The 21,864-nt window shown below is 36.3% G+C and overlaps 1 protein-coding gene across 1 annotated transcript; it reads left to right on the forward strand.

The window, feature by feature from the left end:
• The first annotated feature begins 8,077 nt into the window (after positions 1-8,077).
• LOC131401164 (transcriptional regulator ATRX-like) lies at positions 8,078-21,850 on the forward strand. Its single transcript, XM_058536227.1, has 5 exons — positions 8,078-8,238; positions 8,682-8,858; positions 15,193-15,286; positions 20,126-20,228; positions 21,596-21,850. The coding sequence occupies exons 1-5, from the start codon at positions 8,118-8,120 to the stop codon at positions 21,848-21,850; spliced, it is 750 nt and encodes a 249-aa protein (XP_058392210.1). The 5' UTR covers positions 8,078-8,117.
• Positions 21,851-21,864: the final 14 nt, after the last annotated feature.

Here is a 21,864-nt window from a genome sequence, read left to right on the forward strand (position 1 = left end):
ATTTTGTGTATCTCCATTCTAATCTAATCCTTAGTATTTCCTTCATTCTGCTAGCTTTGGGTATAATTTCTTTCTCTATATATCTCCTGTATCTACTTTCTTCGATACCTATAGTTTCTTCTTTTCTAGTTACTTAAGCTGTGAGTTAGGTTATTGATTTAAGATCTTTCTTCTTTTTAATGTAGACATTTACAGATATAATTTTCCCTGTGGGCAATGCTTTCACTGCATTTGATGTTTTTGTTATATGTTCTTTTCTTCACTCATCTCAAAGTATTTTCTAATTTCCTTTGTGAGATAGAGTGGTCTAACTTGTAAATTAATTTCTATTTAATTGCATTTATTTAATAAACAATGACATGGGGCCGGCCCAGTGGCGCAAGCGGTTAAGTGTGCATGCTCTGCTGTGGCGGCCCGGGGTTAGCAGGTTCGGATCCCAGGTGCACGCCGACGCACTGCTTGGCAAGCCATGCTGTGGCGGCGTCCCATATAAAGTGGAGGAAGATGGGCATGGATGTTAGCCCAGGGCCAGTCTTCCTCAGCAAAAAAAGAGGAGGATTGGCGGATGTTAGCACAGGCTGATCTCCTCACATACACACAAAAAAAATGACAAAATATTATAGATTGGTCGACAGTAACTTTTATTATTTATTTGATTGAGCTTTTTAAAAAAACATATAAATAGTAGACTAACTTTATATTTTGAATTTTGTATAACTGAGAATTTACTTCAAATTTTATAGATTAGGGTTTATATACTTTTTGAAAGGGAGAATAATAATACCAGTTGGTCAAGGTATTTAAATTATACACATGATCTTTTTTTCTTTTTTTGGTGAGGAAGATTCACTCTGAGCTAACATCTGTTGCCAATCTCCCCCACCTTTTATTCACTTGAGGAAGATTAGCCCTGAGCTAACATCTGTGCCCATCTTCCTCTACTTTATATATGGGTTGCTGCCACAACATGGCTTGATGAGTGGTGTAGGTCCACGCCCAGGATCCCAACCCACGACCCGGCCTGCCAAAGCTGAGCACGCTGGACTTAACCACTACGCCACGGGCCGGCCCCTATGCACGTAATTTTAAAGTCAGTTATTTGAATGTGCCATTATGGTAATGTCGTCTTTTGAATACCTGTTAGTTGTGTTTTAAATTGGTTCTTTCATTGAAAAGACATGTATTTATATATTTTTTTATTATGGTTACAATTCTTCAATTAGGCTGGCATTGAAAATGCATTATGATTCCTTCCTGTTTTCAGTATAAATAGGGATATTTTGACCAAACATTTTCTAATAATGTCCTGTATTTCAATACTTGCATTGTGAATTAGCCTCAGTGATAAGATGGTAGTGTGTTTAACAGTGTTAGTGTGGATGATCCTTAAACCAGGCTTGTCTTTAGAGGTTGTATACTAAACAACGACTGAAGAGTCCATTCCCCCAGGAAAATAGAATTATTTGAGAAACGTTCTTTATTTGTATTTTTTGCAGAGTGTTAAAAATATTTAAAACTGAGCTTTTAAGAGAGAAAACTAGATTGCTAGAGTTTTTTCTAAGTAAGCATTCTTCTTTTACCCCAATTTTGACTAAAAGCTGAAGTTTTTATATGGCTACGCTCCCCTGCCACACACACACATATATTTACTTTATAGTTGAAGAATGCTTGATTGGGTGTAGTAATACTCCATAGTTTTTCTCATATTTTTCCTCTCAGTGGGGCTAGATAATTTTTTTCCATAGAAGCAAAATTTGATGTGGAGATTGCTTAAAGAAATTGCCCATTGTTAATAGATGTCCTACTTAATTATAGTGGGACTACACCAAAACCTTAAAAATTTCCAATTATTTTATCATTTGGTTATTTCTTTGCTTTTCAAACTGGAAAAAATGCAAATGATTGTTTTTTTCCTACTAGCTTGGTGTAGGTATTCTGTGATGAAGGCTCCGTACTGTTAATCCAGCATATTTTGGGAAGTGATTAATGATTCCTGGATGTTTTTCATGCTCATTAAAATATTTGATGATTGTTTACCTGATTTCAGCAAAGATTAATAGCATGAGTAAAACTCAAGTCCCTTCAACATATGACTTTCACTTGGTTTCCATTTTAAACACTTTTCCAAATGTTCATCCTCTATACGTGTCCTTATTCTCTATACAAATTTGCTAAATCTGGAATAATTTTTTTTCTGTGAAATTTGTTTTTTTTTCCCCATGGTGGTCCCTTTTGGCTAGCAAAATTGCTTTGGTTCTTCTCTATTGTGCTTGAAAAACAAAGGTAACATTTTAAAGGAAGTATTTTACTTGTTTTTATGTTTGAGTAAGGGTTTTAAATGTCTGGCAATTTTAAGGTAATTCTTTTCCAATTTACCTTGTCTTTACAGTGCAGGTAAGTATTGTAAGTCGTTTAAGTATAACACAGGTGTCCAGCCAGTATATAGGACCTGTTTATAGATATCCAAACCGGTTGCAGTTGCCACCAGCTTTCTTTTTTATGCTAGCATTCTCAGCAAGGAAAGAAATGGTCAGTAGTGGTGATCTGTCTGCTTAAGATTCAAACATTATATCCAGCCTTCCTTTCCTGTTCTTTGTTCTTTGGTGATAGGGGGACTTTCAGAAAATGGGCAATACCCTCCCCTCCCAAAAGACAGCTTGGATTTTCTAGTGTTAGCAAAAGTGATTCATTTTTCTGACTTTATATATGCCTCCTTTGTCTTTATCTTTGAAATTTAAAAGTAAAATGGAGACAAATAAATTCTCTGTTTTCACTTTTCAAGTATAAAAAAATATTAAACGAGTTCTTTAACATGATCAAATTTCCTGAATTTATATCAATGTTAATAAATTTTTTTTGTTAAACTTTCCTCTAAAACTGGCTTAGATTTTTACATAAAATCAGGGAACACACATTTTGTAATTCGAGTTTCTTCAAACATTAGAGCCTATGTATAAATTGTTAATAAAGGGTGGGTTCTTAATTTCATACAGCTTTTATTTTTCTACTCCTAAGATTTTTAAAAAAATTGTTTGATACTAATTTTAAAACGAAAACAGTGCTTGTTTTCATTAACTTTGAATATCGTAGGGCATGTGACTAAAAAACTGTTTCAAACTGTTGTTTAGCTTTTTTGATTATTTAGTGACTTTATCATTATATCATGAATTCCACCATTTTTGGATTATGGATCATTGTGCCCTAGTCATATTTTTTACAGAAGATTCATATCAAGATACTAATTTTGAACCAAAGAGTTAAAAAATACTAATACAGATTTTGAAGGTGAGGAATTCCATAGTAATCTATGAAATCTTTTATTTTTTATTCTTAACCCTGAAGTATATAACATTTGTTAAAACGAAGCCTCGGGTCGGCCCCGTGGCTTACCGGTTAAGTGCGCGTGCTCCGCTGCTGGCGGCCTGGGTTCGGATCCCGGGCGCGCACCGATGCACCGCTTCTCCGGCCATGCTGAGGCCACGTCCCACATACAGCAACTAGACGGATGTGCAGCTATGACATACAACTATCTACTGGGGCTTTGGGAGGGAAAAATAAATAAATAAATACAATCTTTAAAAAAAAAAAACAAAAAAACGAAGCCTCATATCCGACTAGAAGGATATGTGTTCACCACACTGTTCTCACAAAATTATCCAACATTCTTTGGCTGTGGTCATTTGAATTGTTTTACATATCAAACTTTTAAATGTGGTATGACATTTTATACTTAGTGTTGTATCTCTAAAGGGCATGCATTTAAACCTACAGTCTTATTCAGAACTCTCTGTTTTAACTAATCTTTCTATTGTGATATTATGCAGAAAATGTAAAAAAACAAAAGACATTTTTTCATCTTTGTGTATGGAGGCACAGTATTTTGGCCTTCTAAAATATATCTTTTATTTAGCTGTTTTCAGAACCTCTTAAAAGATAAAACAGTAGATTGCAGAATGTATCTGAAATGGCCTGTCAGTACATTTTGGAGTTGGAGCATACTGGACTAAAGATGTTTAGAACTCTTTTTTTCTTTAATCTTTAGCAATCAAAGCTTGAATTCTTTCATTGCCAAATACATATATTGGAAATCAGTGAAATACGATATCTTTAAAAATGTGACTATAGGGTGTTCACCCAAGCACTCATTAGCATAGAAGTAGTGAATGAGTGGAGAGTGTGGCACTGACATAGTCAAGTTAGTAGCAAATTGGGATTCAGGATCTTAGGTGCTACTCCTGGCTTTGCCACTAACTAGCTTTGTTTCTTTGGCCAAGCCATTTCCTCTCTCTAAGCCTGTTTCCTCATCTGTAAAATGACAGAATTGGACTCTAAGGTCCGTTCTTCCAGCCTTAACATTTTGTATGGCTCTTGTAATGGCTGTTTCTCTCCAGCTCCCTGGTGCAAGAGATTCTTCTCTTGATCACTCCTTTTTTAGAAACTCACCGTTTTGACTTAACTGATTTACCTACCAGCAAGAGGCAGTTTACTTTCTTTTCCTGTTTGAGCACTTAAACAAGAGACATTACTCATATCCTTTCTAGATAGGATCAGAATTACTAGAGGCTTTCTTGGCTCTCTCTCTCTCTCTTTTTTTTCTGATTGTTTGTTCGTCTTTGCATTGTTGGGCTTATTCCTTACATTATTTTTGCTTTCTTTTAATAGATGAAGGTGTAAGGTGTAATAGGGCATTATCTTGGTATTCATTATGTGATTTAGAAGACTTAGCTTGTTTGGGTTTTGGGTTTCTAGTATTTTCTCATGCATGAGTTTCGATCATGGTTTGTTTGTGGGTTTTTACCCTCCCTCCCATATTGTTTTGCTTTTTTCCCCTCTCCCTTCCCTCCCTTTCAGGAAAATGGAGGAGTGGCTCCATTACGTCCGGCTCTGCCCGGGTTTTCTGCCACAAGAGTGGCACAGCCTGTGCCTCTAATTCTTCTGATAGAGTCGTGACTGCTTTGGATGCTACACCTGCCCCAAGATGTAATATTGAGCATTGAGATTCCAGGGGCAGTACCTTGTTGCCTGAATGATTTTCTCAGAAACGTCTTGGAAAGCCTCAAGAAAGGAAACTTCAGAGCAAACAGAATCAACTAGGGATCATGACTATACATCCAACACATGCATACCAGCACGGGTCCAGCCGAGGCCTCCAAAATGATGCCCTGCCAGCCTCAGCTGGTTCTCAAGTGATGATGTCCTTGAAGTCTCTGTGGCCCGTGACTCAAGAGTTAAGGTAGTGGAATTTCCCTTAAAGAATCTCACAGCAGGCTTTGTAAATGGGACACATCTCACCTCAGCATGTTTGCTGACTGCTCAGGTTGAAGGTCAGCCTCAGCCCTTAGGTCCTTCAAATTAAGTTCTAACTTTGGGGTATAGGTTATATGATAAGCTAGGTTTATGATACACTGGGTCTTTGACATATTGGGCTTGGGCCGTCAGTCATACTTTATGCAGAATGATTTCACTTTATTATTCTTTTTAGGGCTTAATGTACATGGCTATCCGTTAGGTTTTCCTTTGGTCAAAAGGTGTTAGAGGGCAAACCTAAAGTATCTTAGCGAGGTAAAGCTTAGGGAGTCTCCATTACTCTGTATATGATTTTGAATTTGGAGGAAAATGACCATTCTCTGAAGTTTGTAGTTTTTCCTGCTTCTAAAGTGACTGCGATTGTTCTATGTATTATGGTCTTACTGACGGTTGTTGAAAAAGCATGTAACTCTTCAGTGTGTGGATCTCATTTCATTTTCCATGATTTATTATGTGATTTATTATTTGATATAGAATTGTATCTTATTATCTCATGTATATCGTATTTCTTAGTTTCTTCGTGACAATCCAGAACTTGAGTATGAATTAGGAAGGTTTACATATTTTGACCTCCCATATGGTAGACATACTCTTAGGAGTCTAGAATTTGAAAGGAGAAAAATTATGTGATTTCCTATAATTAGCAACCAAGTCTTTACAGGTAATATGGAATTTAAGACTGTTCTGAACTTGTAAATACAAACTGAAATCAGGGAATTGAGGTAACCTTTATAGTAACTAAATTAAAAATTGTATTGTTGTTGACTACATGGTACCATCCAAATGGTGATATAAGATCCTGTAACTACAAGTGAACTATGTTTTTGTATTTGTAATCTACTATCCAGTGCTTCACATTATTTATACACACACACGCGCACGCACGCACGCATTTATTCATTCCAAGACAGTGGTTTTACCCAAATTGGTTTGAGAAAGTTTTTCCTTGTCCATGGGAAAAGACAATGTAGTGTGTATTAAAGATGATTTTAGAGAGTTTTTCTAGAAAGACGGTTTTATTAAATTTAAAGAACCACCCTTTATTCTGACACTGTTTCCTAATTTCTGGAGGATGTGTTGAAGTATTCTTTATTTTATAAAATGGTGAAAGTAAGTGATATTTTGGTTTAAATGTTTTTCTTGGCAAAATGAAAAGTTGGCAACCCTATGTTAGTCCCTATTTTTAAAAAGTTTACTGTCTGCAATCCAAGTCAGCGCACCACGAATTGCGAAGTTTAAGAGAAACACTTAGTAGCTCAAATCCAGTTGGATTTGAATTGGAGTGATCTAATCTCCACTTTATTGAAACACAAATCAGGGTGGAAACCCTCAGGAAAGCAAACTGATCTGTGGTTTCCTTTAGCAATTGGTAACTCTCTGCATTGTCTAAATATCTCTGATCCATCTGTTTGGGGGGGACAGCACAAGCCGTGTAATTCTGCTTCAAACTATTTTCCTTTGTTTGATTAGGTGTCTTTGCTATATATCTTTGAATGAAAATAGCAATGAACAGTCTACCTTTCAAACAAAATTAAGAAGGCATTAACATGCAGTAACATCTCCTACCATTGAATGAATTCTTGACTGAAGTGTGAGTGCATGTTAAGAAATATCTTTATATTTCTTATCCAAAGAAGAACCCAGAAATAACAAAAGTTCCATAATTCCAGCTGCAAGTTTTTGACTGAGCTAGAGGGTCAATCTTGACTGCACAGTGCATGTTTATCTCATAGAGGTTAGTTCACGGAAAGCTGAGAATCATGCCACCTTCCTTTTGAACCTTTTTATAAGGTATTCCTTTGTTACTGTGAATTATGAATTTATATCCATATCTAATTTGGACACTCAGGTGCAAAACATCTCCCCTTGCACAAAAGCTGCGTGATTGCTTTTATCGTACATTTTCAGAAGTCTTCCTTTAGTGCAAACATGGAAATTTATTAGGAATATATTTTATTTTAACATAATATGGTATTAAAGAAGTATTTTCTCATGCTTTTAGCAGTTGATTTTTCCATTAGTAAATTGGTCTTTGAAGAGCGTCTTGAGAAATTTTGAAGTGAGTGAGGCTACTGCACTATGTACTTTTTTGGAAAGTGAAAACTCACTTATGGTGATTTGTGTTCTTTTCCCATGTGTGTAATTAATTAATAGCACTCATGTCCTTTCTCTTCTCTGCCCTAGCTTGAATATTACTAGGGATTTCAGATTGCTTCAATACTTATTGTTTGGTGTGTGCTTTCATTTGGTTAACATAATTTATGGAGTAAGTTGAAATTTAAGGGCCAAAAATATTATCCACCAGTTTGAGGCTCTGTTTCACGATAAAGTGGTTCATTGCACACTGATTTTCTAAGAATATGTTGTGTTCTTGAATAAAGCCTCTCATGTGGAGTTTTGTCTTGGAATGCTGTCTATCTGAATAAGTTGATTTACTGTTGTGGGCCTGTCTGATTTGTAGTTGTTGAGTGATGGCAGCAGAGCAAGTATAGGATTGGAAGGTTATCCAGCATAAAGTTGTAATTGGTCAAAATAATTAGTAGAAATATCCCTGAGATTGTTTCAGTATAATGCAGAATTGTATAGAATAGGGAAAAAAATCAGTGCTAAGAGCATTTTGAAAAGTTTTGGTGGGTAGCTTAGGTTAAAACATGGTTTTGGTAGTCTTTTATTTATAATATAAAATCTATCGACACATTTATTTCTGTTTCGATATAGAGAGTTCTTTTTTTTTGTTTTTAAATTGTTATACTTCACCACCAAATATATAGTTTTTTATTGTCTTTTTACTCTCAAGAATTGCCAAGAAGATGCTTTTAGAAGAAATTAAAGCCAATCTTTCCTCTGATGAGGATGGGTCTTCAGATGATGAACCAGAGGAAGGGAAAAAAAGAACTGGAAAACACAGTGAAGAAAACCCAGGAGATGAGGGTGAGCTCCCCAGAGGGAAGTATAGGATGTCATAATTTGGTTGTTGGATCAATTCAGTCTTTGAAGATTATTTGACCATGAAATCTCTTACTACATGTATTTGAAGTTTATTAAAATGTTTAAAACTTTACTACCTTTACTCCTTTTGAGTATCCGGTAATAATTGTCCATGTTTTGTGAGTTACTGAGAATAAACAGACGACTTTTAAAGCAAAACATTTTTCACCTTTTAAAAAATATGCAATGTGTATTGGTGGTATTTAATCAGTATTTAATAATAGTAATACATCAAGTCTGATGTATGAGATTGCCTGGTATCACCAAGGTAAATGCACAGCTCTGATCTTTTTCATAAATCATGATAATTGTCAAAAAAAACAAGAGTTTTACAAAACATTTTAAAGGAAAAATGAAGGTTTTACTGATTTATTTTTTCTATTTAGAAGGAAAAAATCAAGTCAATTCTGAATCAGATTCAGATTCTGAAGAATCTAAGAAGCCGAGATACAGACATAGGCTTTTGAGGCACAAACTGACTGTGAGTGATGGGGAATCTGGAGAAGAAAACAAGATGAAGCCTAAAGAGCACAAAGAAGCCAAAGGCAGAAATAGAAGGAAGGGTAAGACATTTTAATTCTGAATGTAAGGAACATAGCGGTTTTATAAACTAATTATAGTAATGAAATTTAAGTATCACTGTTCCAACAATTGACCGCCTATGTTAAGTGAATATCCGCACATTGGCGACAACTGTTCTCTTACGTGAGAGTGAAATAAAGTATTTAGAGTTGGAAGATAACCCAGAAACTTGAGAGATGACACAAAGTGTATTTTTAATCTTTCGTAGTCATTTAGATTAAAAAGATAAATAAATATGGCAGTAAATAAAATATACCTAAAAGCTATGTAGAAAATATTGCGTATAACTGCAGGAAGAAATAATGGTTTCCTAAGGAAAGATAGAAGATGCAGTTAATTTGGGTAGATGTGTGCAAGCTTATAGGCAAAACTTGTATGTAGTCAGATTAAATTGTCATTACATTAAAAGTCTGAATCTGTCTGCATTGAATGCTGATACGTTTCCACCATCCTGGTAAACATTGAGGATACAAAATGAATAAGGAAATCATTGTCTTGTGTGGCGGTTTTCAACCTGGTTACACACGCAGGTCACTTGGGGGATTTTAAAATACACCTGTGAGGGGCCGGCCCCGTGGCTTAGCCGTTAAGTGCGCGCGCTCCGCTACTGGCGGCCCGGGTTCGGATCCCAGGCGCGCACGGATGCACCGCTTGTCCGGCCATGCTGAGGCAGCGTCCCACGTGCAGCAACTAGAAGGATGTGCAACCATGACATGCAACTATCTACTGGGGCTTTGGGGGAAAAAAAAAGGAGGAGGATTGGCAATAGATGTTAGCTCGGGGCTGGTCTTCCTCAGCAAAAAGAGGAGGATTGGCATGGATGTTAGCTCAGGGCTCATCTTCCTCAAACACACAAAAAATAAATAAAATAAAATAAAATAAAATACACCTGTGACAGGGCTTCATCCCAAGCCAATTACAGCATAATTGATGGTGGTGGCACCTAGGTATCCACATATTTTAAAAGCATCTCTGATATGATTCTGCTATGTAGGCAGATTTGGCAGTCACTGGTTTAGCAAGAATTACTGACATTAATATTATAAGAAATTATAGCACCCTGAGGGATGTCTCGTATAAGGGAGGTATTGTATAGTGTGGCACAAAGGAGGATTTCTTTAGCTTCTTGGGGGATGGGGCTTATCCCCAGAGAAGACTTCACAAAGATAAAGAGTTTCACTCAGCAGACCAAGTTGTAAATGGGGAGCAGGTAGATGTGTTGTGAAGATTTATAATAACAAGCAGGAAAAAATTTATAAAAGCCTCTGCAAAATGTTTGGCACGTGGCAGAGGGGATGCAATTAATATGATATAGCTGGACCATAGGAGGGGATAGGGAAAGGAACAACAGGAAATGAGGCTGGGCCAATAAGACAGAGACCAGATACCGGAGACCCTTGTAAACCTGTGTTTCTCAAACTGGAGTACTTGGCAGTGGACCCAAGGGTACATGAGGCTGTAGGGTAAACATGGTACATCTCTTTGGTGTGTCCATTTTACTTGAGCGTTGGGGGAGAGTGTTCTTATTTTAAGTAATCACATGTATATCGGGCAATTAAATGTGAAATTTGCCTTAGAATTTTGGCTAACAAAAAGTTCAAGGAATGTGTTTTGCTTCCTAGGGACAAATTCTGAGGTTTGTACTACCCAACTCCTGGAGAGCAGATTAACTCTTCTTTGCCACTAGGAATAGCAAAGCATTTTTGAAAGTGTCTGAGAAGTACAATAGGCTCTATAGGCTGGAGAGCCATTGAAAGGTTTATTTTTTAATTTTTGGAAGTTATTTTTATTTTTTATATCATAGCTGTATTGAGATATAATTCACAAACCATACAATTTACAGTGTACAATTTAATTTTTGGTATATCCACAGGGGAGTGCCACCACTCTTTTAAAACAGTTTTTATTTGAGGTATACTATACATACAGAGAAACGCGCACTTCCTAAGTGGACAACTTAATGAACATGCCAGGCACCTAGATAAAGGCACATGACGTTCATTACTAGCACTCAAGAATCACAACCTCAGCACAACCACTCATTTTTCCCATCGAAAACTTGTAACCAAGGATGTAATATGATCAGATTAGTTACCTACTCTTCTGTGAGACTGAAAGCTTTGAATCTTTGGAGGATATTGCTATAGATGATGCCAAGTGCCGTTTGTTGGAGAAGAGGAGGGTTGACTTGAATCATATAAGAGACTGAACTGTTAGGCCTTATTAACTGATAAGAGAGAGAAAAGTCTAGGATGACTGTCAGGTTTTTGGAGTTGTTGTGGTATATGTATAATACCACAAAAACAGTTGAGTTTGCCCAGTGGAGCTGTAACGTGGTGCAAATGGAGGGCCAAGGAAAGAATCTTGGAATCCTAAACATTTAAAGGGCTATGGAGTAGCAGTTATCCATTAAAGAAGAGGAGGAGAAAGTCCTTCCCCCCCACACACTTAATATGTTATGGACGTTTTCATGTTAATAAACAAATAATAGTACATCATTTTGTGAATGCCTATCTTATAAATTTCTTTGCAGTATGACTACAGGCTTGTCTTTCAGAGTATAAAGGAACGGAGTGATTTAGCAGGTTACATAACAACATGAATTCCTGTGCATCTTCAACAAAAGGAGAAATATTGATTATGCCTCCCAGGCTCAGCTCAGGGTATAGAATCCTTTAGTGGGCACAATTACATTTGAAATGCTTTTTTGAAACCCAAGTTTTCTGCAACCTATGGTTTCACTGTGCTCTTCTCTGACTAATTTATTACCCAAGTGGTTTTTTGTTTGTTTGTTTGTGTAGGAGAGATTAAAATCCCAACCTATTTATGTTTCTGATACAGATTATGATCATAGTGATTGATGCTCCATTTGAAGTTGCAGGACTTCCCAAGATTTGCAAACTCTGGTGTTCCTATATTGTCTGGAAACTTGAGTTGGGTGATGGGGAGAAATCAAAAGAGAATAGCTTATTAAATCAAGTGCAGCATGTGAACTTTAATTTTCACCTAAATTTGAAAAAAGTTATAAAAGTTATTTTGATGCTAATTTAAAAATGTAGTTATTGGGGCTGGCCCGGTGGTGTAGCGGTTAAGTTCACGTGCTCGGCTTCGACAACCCCGGGTTCGCAGGTTCAAATCCTGGGCACGGACCGACGCACCACTCATCATGCCGTGTTGTGGGGGCACCCACATACAAAATAGAGGGAGATGGGCACAGATGTTAGCTCAGAGCCGCTATTCCTCAACAAAAAGAGGAAGATTGGCAACAGATGTTAGCCCAGGGCTAATCTTCCTCACCAAAAAAAAAGAGTAACTATTGCCTTTATATTAGATGATATTAAATTGACGTTATTTTTCTCAAGTGTGATAACGGTATTTAGTTAGGCAGAACAATATCCTTATGCTTAAGGGTCAAGTGTCATGATGTCTGCAGTTAATTTCAAATGGTTCAGTGCAAAAACGAGTGTGTGTATATAGATAGAGATGAAGCAAATGTGGTAAAGTCTTAAAAATAAATGACTTTAGGAGGAGGGATACAAGTGTTCAACAATTATTTCAAATTTTTAGTAGGTTTTGAAAATTTTCAAAATAAAATGTTTGGTGAAAGGTTAATAGTAGGCTTTAAAAATTATCCTTAATCACAGGATTTGTATGTGCGTGCATGTGGACACACGTGTTCTCCCAGATTTCCAGTTGCTTAGCAATTCTTTTTTTACTATTTTTTTTTTATTGTGGTAAAATATACATTAGAAAATTTTAACCATTTTTAAGTGTACAATTCAGTGGCATTAAGTATATTCACATTGTTGTGCAACCATCAACACTGCCTCCAGACGTCTTTCATCATCCCAAACTGAAACTCATTAAACAATAGCTCGTCATTCCCCTCTCCTCTCATAGCAATTTTTTATAGTATTTATGTTCACCCATGATTTTATTTTTATTTATTTATTTTTTTGGTGAGCAAGATTGGCCCTGAGCTAACATCTGTTGCCAATCCTCCTCTTTTTGCTTGAAGAAGATTGTCCCTGAGCTAACATCCGTGCCAGTCTTCCTCTATTTTGTATGTGGGACGCCACCACAGCATGGCTTGACCACTGGTATGTAGGTCTGTGCCTGGGATCCAAACCCACGAATGCTGGGCCGCCAAAGCAGAGGGCATGAACTTAACCACTACGCCACTGGGCAGGCCCCAAGGATAGATCTTTTAAAATGTTTTTTATTTTGAAATAATTTTAGATTTACAGAAATGTTTCAGATATAGTGGAGTTCCTCTATGCCTTTCACCCAGCTTCCCTAATTTGACACCTTGTACTTATTATAGTACAATAATCAAACCAAGAAATTAACATTGATATGATACTATTAACTAAACCAGGGGTTGGCAAACTACACTTGTAGGCTAACATCCGGCTAAGATCCGACCTTCTGCCTATTTTTGTAAATTAAGTTTTATTGGATCACATTCATACTTAACTCAGTTACTGCTTTCATGTGTTTACAATGGTCAAGTTGAGTAGAGCTGAGTACTGTAGTTGCACCAGAGACCATATAGCCTACAGAGTTGAAAACATTTACTATGAGACTTTTTACATAAAATATTTTCTGACCTCTGAAGTAAACGATAGATGTGATTTTGTTATCATTACTTTTCCCACTAATGATCTTTTTCTGCTCCAGAATGCGATCTAGGATCCCACATTGCATTCAATTGTAATGTCTCCTTAATCTGCTCCAATCTGTGACAGTTCCTCCGTCTTTTCTTTCATGGCTTTGACACTTTTGAAGGGTGTTGATCATTTATTTTTCAGACTGTCCATGTGTATGTATTTGTCTAATGTTTTCTCATGATTACATTGAGGTTATTATGCATTTTGACAAGAATACCTCAAAAGTGACATTGAATCCTTCTCAGTGTGTCATCCCAAGGGTGTATGACGACAGGATGTCTTATTACTGGTAACGTTAACCTTGATTACTTGGTTAACTTGGTGTCCGCTGGGTTTTTCCACTGTTAAAAAGACTATTTTCCTATTCATATTTAGTGAATATCTTGTGGAGAGATACTTGGAGACTATGCAAATATCCAGTTTCTCATCATATTTAAGCCCACTAATTTTAGCATCCATCTTGCCTGAAACAGTTATTACTATGATGTTTGCCTAGTGGTGATTTTCTTTCTTTCGTTCCCTCTACATTTAGTAATTGTAACGAAGAGTTGTCTGTTTTCCCCTATTTATTTACCTATCCCTTTACTTATATTAATATGGACTGAGAGATATTTATTTTATTCTATGAGTTATAATCCAGTTGTTCATTTTGTTGCTCAAAATCGTTCCGGCTTTGGCTATTGGGAGCTCCTTCAAATTGGATCACGTGTCCTTTGAATACGCCCCCATCATTTTTGGAGCATTGCTTTACTTTCTGGCACCCACGACATATTCCGGGCTCATCTTGTATTTTCCCTGCCTGGATTCCTTTGGACAGGAGATGGGTATTCTTCTGGAGTTTTAGGTGCCTGTATCATAGTGGCAATTTTGGAGAGAAAAAGTAACATCGGAAATTCCCCTTATATTCTCGTGATCTGCAGGGCCCAGCTCCTTTTTCTCAGTGCTGTGGCTAGAAATGGAGTTCTCCCAGAGTTTTGCTGTTAGCACCCTCTGCGTAGTTTTGGCATTCAGCCTGCCTTTCTGTCAAAACCAGGAAAGAAAGGAGGGAAAAAAAACCATGATACTCACCGCCACCACTCACAACCCCCTAATTTTATAGGGATCATTATTCAAGTTTTGATTTCAGTCCCCAGTCTGCCTGCTATTGTTTGCTTTTCAGAGTCCTTACATTGTTTCTTCATGTGTTCTGTCCACAGTTTTTAGTTGTCATAAATGGCAGAGAGAGCCTGTAGTCACTCTTACTCCATCTTGGCCAGCCTACTTGGCTTGTTTTGAATAACCAGAATTCTTTTTAGTTTATTTACCTTTGGTAATGACTAATATATTTTATTGACAGGTAAATTATCATTTTGTTAATTCGTGTACAAATAATACTCATATCTTAATTTAGTACTCATAGCTTAATACTCATAACTTAATCTTATAGTTTTATAATCGTAGTTGGAATACATTTGAATTATTTTTATAAGTACCATTCGAAACATTAACTGGTCTAATCTACTATATGATGCAATATCCACTAATGTCCATACTACAGATATTCTTCTCACAATGCTCTAAGTTTTAATGTGAAGTTATTGACAAATTAAGTGAATTTCCTTTCTATTGGAAAGTATTTAATAACTTAATATTTCTTTTATTCCAGTGAGCAGTGAAGATTCTGAAGATTCTGATTTTCAGGAATCAGGAGTTAGTGAAGAAGTTAGTGAATCTGAAGATGAACAACGGCCGAGAACAAGGTAAATATTACATTGATTTTTCAAAAATTTTAGGAATTAGGGCCAGCCCCATGGCGTAGAGGTTGAGTGAGCGTGCTCCGCTGCTGGCGGCCCGGGTTGGATCCCGGGCGCGCACCGACGCACCGCTTGTCAGGCCATGCTGTGGCGGCGTCCCACATAAAGCAGAGGAAGATGGGCACGGATGTTAGCTCAGGGCCAGTCTTCCTCAGCAAAAAGAGGAGGATTGGCATGGATGTTAGCTCGGGGCTGATCTTCCTCACACACACACAAAAAATTTTAGGAATTAATCTGTAGAACCATGCTTTAAATTATTTGTAGAAAAGTTGTTGTTACTAATAAAGTTAAGTAAAATATTTAATATTCTGATTTGAAACTAATTGTTAAAATTATTAATTTAAAAGAATATATATATAAACATGTATGTATAGTTGAATTACATGTTCTAAACTAGGTGGACTTTTCAGCATTCAAAAACACTCTTGACTGTAATTTTTCGTTGTTATGGGGGGAAGATGTAGAGTATCAGATAACAAGCTCCGTAGACACGCTACCTCAATCTGACTCCTGGCTTTACTACTTTCTATTTGTATGAGTACTCTGTGCTTTGGTTTCCTCATCTGTGAAATAGGGGATTACAATAGTACTTACCGTATTGATTATTGTGGGCATTAAATGGGATGGTGCATGTAAATGGCTTAAAATAGTACCTACTTGACAAATAGTAAGTGCTCCATGAATGCTCTTTATTAGTCTTAGTAGTACTACTGTTATTACAGAAGTTAAAATGTGTTTGTTCTCTCAATACACGTAGCTAGTGATGTAGATTACTAGTTATTTAAAATTTTGCTTCCGTCTTAGCATAGTATTTTAGATGATACTAACCATAATCAGAATTTTTTACTTTTCTCCTTCAGAATGATATGATCCTTTACAATTTTATCAAATGGACAATCTATTTGTGTTAGTGAGTGTGTATATGTATGTCTACATAGGTGTGTACACTTGTAAATTTTGAAACATTTGAGATTTTTTTAGATTACTACTTACTCAAGAATTGTGCCTAGAGTGTAGCAACATATGGCACTTTAAGAAAATAAAAAATCACAATAGGATACGATGAGAATTTTTTAAAACTGAGATAGAATTCACATAATATAAATTTCACCATTTTAATGATGGTTTTTAGAATAGTCACTAGGTTGTGCAACAACCACCACTATCCAATTTCAGAACATTTCCATCACGCCAGAAAGAAGCCCTGTACCCATTAGCAGTCATTTCACATTCTTCCTATCCCCCATCCCCTGGCAAAAACTAATCTACTTTGTGTATGGATTTGCCTATTCTGGACGTTTCATATGAATGGATTCATACAATATGTGGTTTTTGTGAATGGATTCTTTCAGTTAGCATAGTGTTTTCGAGGTTCATCCATGCTGTAGATTCTATCAGTACTTTATTCCTTCGTTAATGATTTTCGTAATGGTGGTAGAATACACGTAACGTAAAATTTACCATCTCATCCACTCAGTGTACAGTTCAGTAGTGTTAAGTACGTTCACGTTGTTCTGCAACCAATCCCTGTAACTCGTTCCATCTTGCAAAACTGCAAGTCTTTAGACAGTTACTTTAAACAGTAACTTCCTATTCCCCCTTCTCCCCAGCCCCTGGCATCTACCATTCTACTTTCTGTCTCTATGAATTTGACTACTATAGGTGCCTCATATAAGTGGAATCATACAGTATTTGCTTGCTTTTTGTGGCTGGCTTATTTCACTTAGGATAGCGTTCTTCAGCTTTATACATGTTGCAGCATGTATCAGAATTTCCTTTTTTTTTAAGGCTGAATTATGTTCCATTGTATGTATACACCACGTTTTGTTTATTTGTTCGTCCATCAGTGGACACTTGGATTGCTTCCACCTTTTGGCTAGTGTGAATAATGCTGCTATGAACGTGGCTGTCCAAATACCTATTCAAGTACCTACTTCCATTTCTTTTGGTTATATACCCAGAAGTGGAATTGCTGGATGCTGTGGTAATTCTATGTTTAACTCTTTAAGGAACTGTTACACTCTTTTTCATAGTGGCTGCACCATTTTACATTCTCAACAACAGTACACAAGAGTTCTACTTTCTCCACATCCTCACCAATACTTGTTATTTTCTGGGTTTGTTTTTTTTTTTTTTTTAATTGATACTAACCATCCTAATGAGTGTGAGGTGGTATCTCATCGTGGTTTTGATTTGTATTTTCCCTAATGGTTAGTGATGTTGTGCATCTTTTCATGTGCTGTGAGTTAGATGAGACAGAATCCTGTCCCCTGGGCAGCCCTCAGACAAGGCAGAAGGTTGCAAGCAAGTTCTACTCTTTTCCTTCCTTCCTGTGGCAGGAGCTGGGAATTAGGCGCTTCCGTTTGACTTCACTGAGCTGAGTGGGGGAGATAGGGCAAACGTGAGCGGAATCACTATGAAATTTCCTACCATTTTGTGTGACTCTTGGTTAGGTGTTCACTTGGTTGCTGCAGTTTCTTAACTGGTTTCTAGAGTTGTCACAAAGTTAGTTTTTACCATATGTTATTGTTTATCCTGTGTTTTTGTGGGAGAACAAGAGTCTGGAGCTTCCTGGTCTGCTGTCTTGCTGGGGTCACTTGGCTACTGCCTCACTTTTAATGGCGGAGTAACATTCCATTTTATGGATAAAACCACATTTTGTTTATCCATTCGTCTGTTGATGGACATTTGGGTTGTTTCCACTTTTTGGCTATTGTGAATAATGCTGCTATGTACGTTTCTATACAATTTTTGCATAGTCATATGTTTTCATATGCATTCATAGGAGTATACCTATGAGTGGAATTGTTGGGTAATATGGTAACACTATGCTTAACTTTCTAAGGAACTGCCGAGCTGTTTTCCACAGTGGCTCACCATTTTATATTCCCGCCAGCAATGCATAGGGTTCCAATTTCTCCACATCCTCACCAACATTTCTCATTTTTGTTCTTTGGATTATAGCCAACCTAGTGGGTGTGTGGTGGCATCTCATAGCAATTTTGATTTGCTTTTCCCAAATGACTGAGGATGTTGAGCATTTTTTCATGTGTTTACTGGCCATTTGTATATCTTCTTTGGAGAAACATCTATCAAAATTCTTTTCCCCATTTTTAACTGAATTGTCTTTTTGCTGTTGATTTCTAACAGTTCTTTATATATTCTGGATACAAGACTCATGTCAGATGTATGATTTGTGAATATTTTCTCCCATTCTGGGTTATCTTTTCCCTTTCTTGATAGTATCCATTCATGCACAAAAGTTTTAAATTTTGATGAAGTCCAGTTTATTTATATTTTTCCTTTGGTTACTTGTGCTTTTGGTGTCACATTTAAGAATCCGTTGCCTGATCCAAGGTCACAAAGATTTATGGCTGTGTTTTCTTTGACAAGTTTTTATAGTTTTAGCTCTTATATCTAGGACTTTGATCCTTTTTTTCCTATAACCTCTATGAAATTTTATTTTAGTAAGCTTCTAGTTTTGTATGTTTAGATGGTTCTCAATATTTTCTACTGTAAATGCTATTGTGATAAAAATATTTGCATACTCACACATACACACATACTCACACATATAGAGATAGATAAATATTTTTATTACAATACTCTTGTAATATATATACATGTATACATATATCATTCATATACATGCATATGTATCTGTATTCACACACTTGTCTGATTACTTCCTTAGAGTGAATTTCTAAAAGTGACATTGTTAGGTCAAAGGTGTACAATTTTAAGACCTGTCATACGTATTTTCACACTGTCCTATAGAAGTCAAATTTTTCTCCCCCTAGCAGAATATGTAAATAGCCATTTCCTCACTCTTTCAACAATAAAACTATGAGCAGTTTGTTAGCTACACCATATATCTTAGGGGGACTTTCATCCATTGTGCATTAATTTTTGTATATGGTGCAAAATAAGGGTCCAGCTTCATTCTTCTGCATGTAGATATTCAGTTGTCTTGGTACCATTTGTTGAAAAGACTATTTTTTCCCCTATTGAATTGTCTTGACACTCATGTGGAAAATCAGTTGACTAAAATGTAAAGTTTTATTTCTAGACTCTCATTTCTCTTCCATTCATCTGTATGTCTATTTTTTATGCCAGGAACATACTGTCTTGATTAATATAACTTTGTGTACCAATTTCTAAGCCCGGAAGTACTTTCTCAACAAAAGTGGTTGAATGTTTTTTTTTAAGTTTATGTGAGCTGATATGAAGAAAATAGTATCCAACTTTTATAATCTCCTTTTTTTTTTTAGAGATGGTGAATATTTTTTATATGTGTATTGGCCATTTATATTTCTAAAGGCCCTTTATCCATGTTATTACTTACACACCAGACCTCCCCTCTGAATAACGTAAAATGTTGATCATTGAATCAGAATCAAGGGTTATCCTTTTTGAACCTAGTGAAACGTTTTTGCTTTTTGTTTTCCTCTATCTTTTTTAGGAACGTACACAAAGGTAAAGCAGTTCTAAAATAGTACATAATTTTTTTTTTATAATTTTATTTATTTATTTATTCTTTCCCCCCAAAGCCCCAGTAGATAGTTGTACGTCATAGCTGCACATCCTTCTAGTTGCTATACGTGGGACGCAGCCTCAGCATGGCCGGAGAAGCGGTGCGTCAGTGCGCACCCGGGATCCGAACCCAGGCCGCCAGCAGCGGAGCGTGTGCACTTAACCGCTAAGCCACGGGGCTGGCCCAGTACATAATTTATTTAAGGAAATTCGTCATGAAGTGTTTTATTTTGCATTGTAAATGTTCTTTAGGTCTGCCAAGAAAGCAGAGATGGAAGAAAATCAACGGAGTTATAAACAGAAAAAGAAAAGGCGACGGATTAAGGTTCAAGAAGATTCATCCAGTGAAAACAAGGTAGCAATGACATTTACCGTGTGCTTGAATTATAACTGGTACAGTAGACCATAGTAAATATGTTATTACCTCTTCTGCGTTCTATTCATTAGTTGAATTTTACTGGTTTATTTACATTTTACACTTCTGTGGAAAGATTGACTTATTGAATGTATAAATATGCACAAGAATTAATTTTGTCATACTATCAAATTTTTTCTGTTCCCTAACTAAATCTAATGGAAATTTTAAGCTGTTCTAATTCATTACTTTACATTCTTAGGGCTATAGAACTGATGTGAAGTGTTCTATTTTTGAAGACATAAAGCATTTTATACTGAGAAATGACTCGTGAATAAATTTCTTCTAGCAATGAAGTTAGTTAATTTGAGTTTCTTATATATAAGCAGAATTATGCAAAGTACATGTTCTGTGTAACGTGTTTTGTTCTGTCAACACTATTCTCTTTTGTGGTGGGGGGGGTCATTTTTTTTAAATGAATGTTTTAAGCATTTCTGAGTGTGCCATTCAGTGGCCTTAATTACATTCACAATTGGAAACTGTACCTATTAAACTGTAACTCCCCATTTCCGCCTACCTCCATCCCCTCATAACCTCTGTTCTAATTTCTGTGTCTATGAATTTGCCTATTTTAGGTACCTCGTGTAAGTGGAGTCAAACAACATTTGTCCTTTTGTGTCTGGCTTATTTCATTGACATAATGTTTTCAAGGTTCATCCATGTTGTAGCATTTATCAGAATTTCCTTTTTGTTAAGGCTGGATAGTATTCCATTGTATGTATATATCACATTGTGTTTATCCATTCGTCTGTTAATGGGCATTTGGGTTGTTTCCACCTTTGGCTATCTTGAATAATGCTGCTGTGAACGTGGGTGTACAAATATCTGTTTGAGTCTCTGCTTTTAATTTTTTTGGTTATAATCTGAGAAGTGGAATTGCCAGATCCTATGGTAATTCTATGTTTAACTTTTCGAGAAGCTGTCATACTGTTTTCCCAATGCACCAGGCTTCCAATTTCTCTACATCGTCACCAGCACTTGTTATTTTCTTTCTTTTTGTTTTAATAGCCATCCTAATGCGTGTGAGGTAGTATCTCATCTGTGTTTTTGATTTAAATTTTCCTAATGACAAGTGATGTTGAGCATCTTTTCATGTGCTTATTGGACATTTCTATATCTTCTTTGGAGAAATGTCTGTTCCAGTCCTTTGCCCCCTTTTTTGGGTTGTTTTTTTGTACTCTTTTTTTTATTGCAAAGTATAGTTCTGAAGATTTTCCACCTTTTCTTGGTATATTAGTTTTTGGAATATGAAATAGATAAGCTGGATAACTTTGTAGTATTTACCTCTGATCATTTAAATTTCATAGAGTAATTCTGAAGAAGAAGATAAAGACGACGACGAAGAGGAAGAGGAAGAAGAAGAAGATGAAAATGACGATTCCAAGTCTCCTGGAAAAGGCAGAAAGAAAATTCGAAAGATTCTTAAAGATGATAAACTAAGAACAGAAACACAAAATGCTCTTAAGGAAGAGGAAGAGAGGCGCAAACGTATTGCTGAGAGGGAGCGTGAGCGAGAGAAATTGAGAGAGGTAAACCAATGTTTATTTATGATTTCTTTATAATACATGACTTTCAC

This window comes from Diceros bicornis, chromosome X (assembly GCF_020826845.1).
Source record: "Diceros bicornis minor isolate mBicDic1 chromosome X, mDicBic1.mat.cur, whole genome shotgun sequence".
NCBI lineage: Eukaryota > Metazoa > Chordata > Mammalia > Perissodactyla > Rhinocerotidae > Diceros > Diceros bicornis.